Raw genomic sequence first — 10,579 nt, 5'->3', positions numbered from 1 at the left:
TCACTCACTCACTCACTCACTCACTCACTCACTCACTCACTCACTCACTCACTCACTCACTCACTCACTCACTCACTCACTCACTCACTCACTCACTCACTCACTCACTCACACTCCGAGTTGATTGCAACTCATAGCAAAGCAAGTCGCGGTCGACCACAACGAAAATGGCGACAGCGGTTTCATCACGGCGATGCCGCTCACATCCGTCGCGTCAGTTCAGGTACTTCCGGCCCATTCGCTTACGTACTTCCGGTTCCGCTGCCGGGGGCGTGTGGGGGCTGGGCTGGCGCTCTTGTGCGGCAGCGGCGGTTGGACGGGGCGGGTTGGATGAGCCGGCTGTTACTCGAGGTGGCCCGAGAGGATGGGGTGTTAGCAGCAACATGGAGCCGGACGGTGGGAAGCCCGGTGCTGTCGCTGCGGTGGCCACTGAGCCTCGGTTTGTCCAGCGGTACAGGGACTTCCTGGAGCAGCAGCAGCTCCTGGACGGACGGCACCGCGTGGAAAAGCTGCCTGGGGGCGCCGTGGCGCTCCCGGTGCTGGGCGAGGCGCTCTCGGAGCGGCTCCTGCTGGAGCTGAGGACTCGCGTGGCCCCAGGCAGCACCTGTGTGTTGACACAGCTCCTGCATCCAGCGCCTTCCAAGAAGGCCCGCGGGTGTCCCCCTGCCCAAAGGCTGTGCCTGGAGCTGCGTCGCTGGGTGGAGAGTCGGGGCGTCGCGTGGTCGGCCGAATTGGAGACAGATTTGCCCCGATCTTGGCAACGACACGGCAACCTCTTGTTGCTGAGTGAGGGCTGCTTCCAAGCCAAGCCGTGGAAAGATTTAGAACCAGAGCTCTGGGAGACGGTGGCCGCGGCCCTTGGCGTCCAGCGTTTAGCCAGACGCGGGCGGGTGTCGCGGGATGGCACCCGAACTCCAGCAGTGACTTTGCTCCTGGGCGACCACGGCTGGGTAGAGCACGTGGATAATGGCATCCGCTACACGTTTGACGTGACTCGGTGCATGTTCTCCTTCGGAAACATCCCCGAGAAGCTGCGAGTGGCCTCGCTGCCCTGCGCTGGGGAAGTGCTGGTGGATCTCTATGCCGGGATCGGCTACTTTACTCTGCCGTTTCTAGTGCACGCGGGGGCTGCCTTCGTCCATGCCTGTGAGTGGAACCCCCACGCTGCGGCTGCGCTGAAAACGAACCTTGAACTCAATGGAGTAGCAGATCGCTGCCAAATACACTTTGGGGATAACAGGAAGCTGAAGCTCTCCAACATCGCCGACAGAGTGAACCTGGGGCTGATTCCCAGCTCCGAAGCAGGCTGGCTGGTCGCCTGCCAAGTTCTAAGACAGGATGTTGGGGGCATTTTGCATATCCACCAAAACGTGGAATCTTTCCCGTTGAACACTCGCCAGGCCCCTGGAAGCAGTGGGGTGGAAGAGGAGCAAATGATCACCAAGCATGAGGAAAATGGACCGACTAGGGATTCTGGAAGAAAAATCCTGACAGGTTCCGCCAAGCCTGAATGGCAAAGGTGGGCCGAATCTGCCAAAACTCGAATTGCGGCTCTTCTCCAGCAGGTGCACGGGAGACCGTGGAAGACTCAAGTCCTGCACATCCACCCAGTGAAATCCTACGCCCCTCACGTAGATCACCTTGTCCTGGACCTGGAGTGCCGCCCCTGCCCACTGGTTGGTTAGAGGAGGTGGATCCTCCGACAGCGGGCTCCACCGTGAGTGACCATTACTGCATCAGCTTGGGTGGGTTCACACCCCAGTGCCCCCTGGTGATCCGTTTACCCTCCTGGGGCCCTGACAGCAGGTTCTAGACAGATCCTGGTCTTTTCATGTCTTCCACTGGAGAAGGAGCTGCCAGCTGGTGTGGGAGGAGCAGCACAGCTCAGTGTAACAAGGCCCATCTGTGCAATCCCCGGTTTTCGCTGGCCTTGAGCGCATGGCTTACCTGTCCTTTGGGCCTTGGGACTTCCTCATTTCCAAAGTGAGGGTTTGACTGTCTCATCTGTCTGCCAGGTGGTGAGCAGTGGGGCAGCTGATATGTTAGGGCGAAAGATGGAGTGCTGTGTCCAAAAGCTTACACTGGGGAATAAACTGGAGGGAGGCTGGGAGGAAAGCAGGGTGGCCATCGAGGAGGCGCTGGTCTGGGCATGTGGTTTGAGGAATGGAGAGATTTGAGTAAACTAATAGAACTAAGCTGTTATTGGGTGTCAAGTCAGTCCCGACCCATAGTGACCCTCCCGTGCTATCCTCAAAATGCCTGAGCCATTGTTGCAGGCACTGTGTCCATGTAGCTTATCTCAGGCTGTCCTACTGTATGCCGCCCTGCCACTTGTCCAAGCATGGTGTCCTTCTCCAACGACATGTCCTGACAACATGCTCTCTCCTGACAACATGTCCAAAGTAGGTGGGACCATCCTTGCCTCTAAGGAGCACTCTCGCTGTACTTCTTCCAAGATGACTTGTCCTTTTAGCAGTTGCATCCAAATAGAGCCCATTAGCAGTCAATGCTGCTTCAGTGTCATGGCTCAGTTAGGGAGATAAGAGGACAAAGCCGACTTCACTGTAGGAGTCTACTCCCCCATTTTAGCTTCAATCCCAGGGCGGCACAAAGGGTTAAAGGTGCAGCTACCAACTGAAAGGTTGATGGTTCAAACCCACCCAGAGGTGCTTTGGAAGATAGGCCTGGTGATCTCCTAAGAGATCACACAGCCTTGAGAACCCCGTGGAGCCCAGTACATTCTGCACGTGTGGGGTCCCCGGGAGTTGGACTCAAGTAACAACAGATGAGTGAGGGGGGGAGGGATATCTTCTAGTTCAGGGTTCTTGTGGAAGAAAAGTGAATAATCACATTAAATCATAGGGAATCTCCAGACATCCCATTCCCCACCACCACCACCGCCCTCCCAGAAACTTGTGTGCCTGATGCCAATTGCAAGCAGTTAATGAAGTTCTAATTAAAATCTTAGGTTTCTTTTATAGGCCCCGAACTTCCTTCTTTCCTTTCCCTGACTGACAGCATCTGAACCAGCAAAGGCAGCTAGCGGGAACAGGAGGTTTGCTGCAGTGTTTGGAAGACTGCATATTTTCTGGCTGACCATTGGCTTCCACGATGGTTTGCCGTTGGACTGGGTCATTGTTGCGACTCACCCAGCTTTGTTTGGGTGCTTTCTGAAGTCAGTGGTGTGTGTGCTTCTTGAAGACTTTATCACAACTGTACCTGGCATTTGGTGGCCTGGGGCTGAGCAGGGCTGCCAGGCCTCCAGCAGCAGTGGCAGTAGAACAGCATTGCTGCTGTTCCAATTGCTCAGTAAGTATTGATTTAAGTGCTTACTAGATCCCATTAGCTGCCAGGAATGTAAAGGTACCGTAGCTACAGCTTTCAACCTAGCAACAGAAATAGCACAAGCTCAAATCAAACTCTTAAATTAGTGCCTTGTGGTAAAGGGAGGGAAGGGTAGTTGAGTCTTCAGAGAAGTGGTGCTTATAGTAGCTCTTGAAAACTGGCTAAGAATTTTTTTCCCTAAATGAGGAAAATTTGGGAAATTTTCATTATCTTTTCATGCCATGTCTCCAGGAACTTTTTAACAACCCCCCCCCCCCCCCCCCCCGTATATGTAACACATGGGAGAATGATAAAGCAGCTTTCAACTCTGGTCGAGATTTCCAGTCTTAAACCCACAGGGACAGTTCTGTGTCCTACAGGGTCACTTTGAGTCAGCATCAACTCGCTGGCAGTGAGTTTGGAGTGTATAACAGCATTTGTCGATTCAACTTTTTCACATTCGTGATGGAGCCAGTCACGCCAAACAGATGCTAGTCGGGGAGAATGACGGGTGCAGGAGTTTGAATGTTGAGAAAACATTTGCAGCGTTGTTATTAGATCCATTTGGAAGCAGTGAGAAAGGCAGGTTTTTAATGAGAATGTCTGCCACCCCATGGTTTGCGGTGTCTTGCACAGTCAGCCTTCAGTAAATGTTAGCGCTTGGGTGGTCTCATCACCAAAGGGGACTTTTGTGTTTCATTTCTTTCCTGCAGACTGCCGTCCTGTATTTGCCACCTCACTCGTATGTCCACACCTCTCGCTCAAACTCAAAAAGGTGAAGAGCCAAGCTGTGGCTGGGGCCAGTGTGGGAGGAAGGCTGTAGAGAAGCAACAAGGAAGAGGAGGAGGCTGGAGCTAGGGGGCGTGGCCTTCCTGCCCTGTCTGTGGACAGCTGCAGTCATTTGCATGACCGGGGTTGAGCTCCAGTTGTCCTATGAGCCCAGGAGTGTCTTGGAGTGGTTCTGCCTTCATAGCATTTCAGCTCTACCTGATTTGATTCCTCCTGTTTTCCACCTTCGTGACTTATGTTTGGCATGTCATGAAACTCAAGCTTTAGTTTCTTCATCTGCACAACGGAGATGAGCTTTGTGCGTCTCCTGTCAGTAGATGTCAGAGTTACATGTTACTGCATGTAAAGCCGTCCTAGTAGTGACTAGCCTGAAATGAATACTTCAGCCCTTCCTCATGTCGCCGAGGGGGTGAGATGTATCTGGTTTACTTAGAGAGTACTCTCCTTTTCCTGAAAAGTTAGTCACTGATCAATGAGGACACACTGCACTTTGTCTCTGCTGGGGAACCAGGGACATAGAGGAGACTAAAGCTGAGCCCTGTCCTCACTGGTGATCCTTAGATCACTGCCTGGTGACATGAACACATGGGCAATGTCAGTATTGTGTATTCCGTGCTGGGATAGAAATCAGCGTGGTTGCTTATGCCACATACGGAGAGATTCACCTTTGGGAACCTGGGTTGGGGAGGTGGGAACGGATGCCTGAGCTGAGGACTTAAGGTATGAATGGAAGGAAACAAGTGCCCCACGTCCTTCCTCTCCTCAAGTGTATTCATTTCCATTGCAGTTTTCTCAGAGGATTTGCTGGAGAACAGATTGGCCTGGACAGGAAGAGGCATCTAATGGAACCAAGGAAGAGACAGGATGGTTCAAGAGGGCCCCAGAGTCCTTGTTGCCTCAGTCCAGGAATTCGTAGAAGCCCTAAAGACTCTTCCCATCGAAGCTTCAGTGCTAGCTGCCAGCTACTGCTCCCACCTGATGGACATGCTGTGATTAAAAAATACTTTTTTTCCCAAAAACTTTCTCAACTTTGAGTCCTATTTAGTAACACCATGGTCTATATAAATTACGTGCACACAAGACTACACAAGTACACTATGTACATTTGAATTACATAAACAAAATGTTTACTAAGTAATGAACAACAAATAGGAAATTCAGACCCTCCTACTCAGCCATGCATCTGACAGAGAGAAAAGGTCATTCTCAACAGCCTTGAGGGACCAGCCACTTCACCCTGCAAGGTAGAACTAGTCATCTTCAAATGAAAGCACTGTTTTAAGTGGTTGTAACTAGATGTTTCTCAAACTGTAGTGAAAATCCCATCCAGCAGACACATTCTGGTGAAACTATAATGGCACAGCCACTTAGGAAACATTTGCTAGTTCCTCAAAATATTTGAGTCACTACCTGCCTCAGCAGTTCCACTTCCAAGTATATACTCAAGAAAAATGAAAACATTGGTTTACATAAAAACCCCAGGCTCTGTGACTCATTCCCCTAAAGTGTATTGCTATGAATGCACAAGAAGTTCTCAAAACTTTGCCCTCTCTGTGCACCACATTCATGGGTATCTGTGTAGCAATGCTTGTACAACTAAACTGACAAACCTTGAATATATGGGTACCAAACAAACGTACAGCCATTGAGTCCATTTTGATGACCTATGGCGACCCTACAGAGTGGCTTTCTGAGACTAGCTCTTTACCGGAGCAGAAAGCCCCAACTTCTCAAGGAGCCAGCTGGTGGTTTTGAACTGCTGACCTTGCAGGTCACAGACCAAGACATAACCCTTATATACCAGAGCTCATCTAGTCAAGTTCTCTCTAAATGTACTTTTTGTAATGAATTCTATGGCCTACTTGGATGTTATTTTTATTTAAAAACTCCAAACTCACTGCCACTGAATTGGTTTCAACTCATAGCAGCCTTATAGGGCAGGATAGAACTGCCTGGTGAGTTTCTGAGAGTTTAACTTTTTTTTCATATGTAACAGGATTTTAATCTTTTTTTTTTTAACTTATTGGGGGCTCATACAACTCTTATCACAATCCATACATACATCCATGTGTCAAGCACTTTTGTACATTTGTTTCCCTCATCATTCTCAAAACATTTGCTTTCTACTTGAGCCCTGGTTATCAGCTCCTCATTTTGCCCCTCTCTCCCCTTCCCCAGGAACGCTTGATAATTTATAAATTATTATTTTGTCATCTTATACCATCCAACATCTTCCTTGACCCACTTTGCTGTCTGTCCTTCAGGGAGGAAGTTATATGTAGATCCTTGTAATCCATTCCCCCTTTCTCCCTCACCTTCCCTCCACCCTCCCGGTATCGCCACTATCACCACTGGTCCTGAGGGGTTCATCTATCCTGGATTCCCTGTGTCTCCAGTTCCTATCTGTACCAGTGTACCTTCTCCAGTACAGCCGGATTTGTAAGGTAGAATTGGGATCATGATAGTGGGAGGGAGGAAGCATTCAAGAACTAGAGGAAAATTGTATGTTTCATCATTGCTACACTACACCCTGACTGGCTTGTCTCCTCCCCACAGCCATTCTGCAAGAGGATGTCCAATTTCCCACAGAAGGGCCCTGGGTCCCCACTCCTCACTTTCCCTCATTCACAATGCTATTTTTGATGCCTGATAGCTGATCCCTTCGACTCCTTGTGATCTCACAAGCTGGTGTGCTTCTTCCATGTGGGCTTTGTTGTACCTCAGTTAGATGGCCACTTGTATATCTTCCAGTCTATTGGACCCCAGATTCTATATCTTTTGATAGCTGGGCACCATCAGCTTTCTTCACTGCATTTGCTTATGCACCTGCTTTGTGTTCAGTGAACCTGTCGGGGTAGGCTGGTGTGCTTCCTCCATGTGGGCTTTGTTGTTTCTCAGCTAGAGGGCTGCTTGTTTATCTTCAGGCCTTTAAGACCTCAGATGCTATATCGTTTGATAGCGGGCACCATCAGCTTTCTTCACCAAGAGTAACACTTTATGGGAGTAGAAAGCCTCTTCTCCCATGGAGCAGCAGATGGTTTCGAACTGCTGATCTTATGATTGTAACCTCCTATGCCAGTGGTTCTCAGCCTTCCTAATGCGGCCACCCTTTAATAGTTCCTCATGTTTTGGTGACCCCTCCAACCATAAAATTATTTTTGTTGCTACTTCATGACTGTAATTTTGCTACTGTTATGAATCGTGTGACCCCTGTGAAAGGGTCATTCGACCCCCAACGGGTTGCAACCCATAGGTTGAGAACCGCTGTACTATGCCACCACTTTATTGGATTTCATTTACTGACACAATGACAATTCCAATTTTCCAACAAAGCAAGTGGTAAGTTTGGAGTAATGAATCATCTTAAATACGTATCTTAAAAATTAACGAAATAGGGCTTTTCAAAAAGGCGCTCTGGTGGCATAGTGGTTAACCCACACTGTAAGCAATTACAGTCTCAGAAACTTCCAGTGGCAGTTCTACCCTGTCCGCTAGGTCATGAATCAGAATTTGCTCAATGGCAGTGACTTCGGAGTTTAGTATTTCAAGGACAAAAGGGGGAGAAGTATGAGGAAAAGAGTTTTATAAGTAGGTGATGGTAAAGGTTGTATGATATTGGAAATAATTGGTGTTCAGAGACTACATCTGATATGGTTACAATGGAAAACTTTATGCTACATGTATCTTAAACAACCGTTTTAAAAAACTGAATAGATTGATTTTATTCAGGCATTGCAATAGCGAGCACCCAGAAGATAAAAGTCTCAGCCAGGTGGTTTTGACTTATGCAAGACTCTTCCTCACTTAATAGATTTCAGTTCTTTGCCAAAAATCAGCTGTCTATAGGTAAGTGGCTTTACTTGTGGTTCTCAATTCTGCCCCATTGGTCTGTGTGGATCATTGTAGCAGTACCAGTTTTTGATTACTGTGCTAGTAGATTGTTAGGTTGGGAAGCATGAGGACTCCTACTTTGTCCCTTATGAATGCTTTGCTTACTAGGTCTCTCCTTTCCATATAAAGTTGGTGATTACTATGCCCATCTCTCTTCAGACTTCTAAACCCCAACCCAACTCACTGAGACAATGCTGATTCACAGTGACCCTGGAGGTCAGGGGAGAACTGTCCTTTTGGGTTTCCAAGAACCACCTTTTTAGGGAAGTAGGAAGCCTCATCTTGAGTGGAGCAGCAGCTGGTGAGTTTGAACTGCATACCTTGCAGTTAGCAGCCGAACATATAACCACTATGCATGCCACCAAGGCTCAGAATCTGGATCAGGAATGCACTGTAGAACACTGTAGGTAATCATCTCCCAGAATTTTCACAATATTAAGTCTTCCTATCCACGAGCATGGGATTTTCTTGAGCAGGGATCAGATCATTTTGAGTTGGAAGAGTCAATCTTGTCCCTCACAACAATTTAAAAATCATCTGAGTCATATTTTACAAACAATGACCATTATCTGCATATTCTTTAAATGTTTTCAATTTTACATCAGAGCCACATGTGCATACCAAAAGACCTGCAGATGGCTAGAGAGCAGCAGATCCCTGTCCTTGGGTAATAATGACTTTCACAACGTTAAGTCTCTTATCCATGAGCATGGGATTTTTTCTCATCTATCTAGGTATCTTCTGATTTCTTTCAGTCCTGTTTTGTAGTTTTCTTTTATTAAGTCTCTCATATCTCTGATTAGGGTTATTCCTAGATAGTCTGTCTGATTGGTGCCTATTACAAAAGATATTTCCTTTCCAGAGGGTTTTTGCTTTTTAAACAAGAATTTGGCTTATTTTTATTTTTGGGCTGGCTGATTTTTACATGTTGACCCTGTGCCTTGCCACTTTTCTGAATCCTATTAGTTCCTGAAGCTCTTTTTGTACAATCTTTGGGATTTTCTCTGTATAGGATCATCTGGAAATAGGCTGCTGCAGGTGTGAATCCATCTAGTAGTAGAGATAAAAGAAAAGTCCTGATCTGCTTGTAGATTATAGCCGAGAAAATCCTATGGGACTCGGCCCCACTGTGTAACACTTGTGGAGTTGTTGTGAGTCAACTCTATTGAAGGATAATAAAAATCATAAAGTCATGTGAACAGATGGATAGTTTTGAACAAAATAATCGATGTATATAAAGTTTGTGTGTGTGTGTTCTGGGTAGCATCAATAGAAATGTACCCTAGGTTCATTTAAATCAGTGTAGAAAATACTGTGAATCGAAGCCATTTCTTTGAAACTCTTTTATATTAAAAATTCCTAAGTATTCCACAGACGATCCCATTAATAGACCTTTTGTTTTAAGGTATACATTTAAAGGTCTTGCTTTTTTGCATACTCTCCCAGGAGCTTCATCTTCTGGAGGGTGAAAACCTGACCTGACCTAGAGTCATCAGGCCCTTGCCTGGAGTTATGTTTGATTAAGTGAAGAACGCCCGGCTGACTGCACCACCACTTCGGAGAGCTCTTGGCCTGTGATGGAATTTAGTCTACATTTCACATGCTTTCCTTATTTAAATATGTGCATCTAATGAAGATCAGAAACAGTTAAAGAATTAATATGAGCCAATGTGTTTGTTTTTTAACCCTTTTATTTACTGTGTACTGTTAAACTTTTTTTTTCTTTTTTTTTTTCTGTTAAACTTTTAGAATAAAAAAATGTAAATAAAATCCATGAGCTCTTTTGGCATGGTCATGATATAATAGCATGCACTTCTAGTTTCCTCTAACTTACTCCTGTTTTAGATTAATTATTGTGGGCCCTTTGTCCATAATAGCACAGCGCTCTCTCTTTTCTCCTCCCCTCTCCCTTTCCTCCCATTTTCTGCCTCTCTAAATTATAACTAAGGCCGAATAACAGGTGGGTTGAATAGCTAATTGACATCTCTGGGTTCTCTATCTAAGTTTTCATTAGTCCTCCCCCCTGACCAACTTTGCATCCCTTTGGGGATTTGTCATAACTACACAGCTATTCCCTCGATGTGCACTTTAGGAAAATTACCCTGGCAATGGTAAACAGACTGGATTAACAAATATTGGTGGTAATAATGAGCATACTGCAATAAGCCAAACTACAGTAGGATCTTCAGCTAGGGACAGAGACAACATCAAAGAGACAGATGGGTACAAGAGAGATGGAGAATGGTTGGTGTGTTAGACTGGACTGACTAGAGAAACAAATCCAGAGACACTCATATGTGTATAAGAAAGCTTTATTTCAATAAGTATTTATTGAGAAAACATCCCAGCCCAGTCCAACTCAAGTACCTAACTCCAAACCTAGTCCTTAAGTCCCTCTTCAGACTCACGCAGCCACCGGCAACAATGCAGGATGCAGGAAGATCACAGGCTGGTGGGTGCAGAGTTCTGTGGGTGTTTTGGCGGTGGATCTATCACAGGGCTCTGGCTGCAATCAGGGTCCGCCAGCAGGAAGGCAGAGAGAGAAGGGGAGGTTTCCAGGCCCCTCATTATGAGA

General features: G+C 46.9%; 1 protein-coding gene across 7 annotated transcripts; it reads left to right on the top strand.

Moving 5' to 3' along the window:
- Window positions 1–244: 244 nt before the first annotated feature.
- On the top strand, window positions 245–9,686 carry TYW2 (tRNA wybutosine-synthesizing protein 2). 7 transcript variants are annotated; one of them, XR_012784481.1, is made up of 4 exons: window positions 245–1,717; window positions 2,982–3,309; window positions 4,038–4,099; window positions 4,901–9,686. XR_012784481.1 is itself a non-coding variant. In XM_075549293.1 (2 exons), the coding sequence occupies exon 1, from the start codon at window positions 384–386 to the stop codon at window positions 1,683–1,685; it is 1,302 nt and encodes a 433-aa protein (XP_075405408.1). In that variant the 5' UTR covers window positions 245–383; the 3' UTR covers window positions 1,686–1,717; window positions 2,982–4,031. The 7 variants fall into 7 exon arrangements, 2 of the variants coding, with proteins under 2 accessions (XP_075405408.1, XP_075405407.1); XR_012784483.1 differs by having other exon boundaries at window positions 2,969–3,309; XR_012784482.1 differs by having other exon boundaries at window positions 245–1,745.
- Window positions 9,687–10,579: the final 893 nt, after the last annotated feature.

The sequence above is a fragment of the Tenrec ecaudatus genome, chromosome 5, assembly GCF_050624435.1.
Source record: "Tenrec ecaudatus isolate mTenEca1 chromosome 5, mTenEca1.hap1, whole genome shotgun sequence".
Lineage (NCBI taxonomy): Eukaryota > Metazoa > Chordata > Mammalia > Afrosoricida > Tenrecidae > Tenrec > Tenrec ecaudatus.
This window is presented reverse-complemented; position numbering and strand designations above follow the sequence as displayed.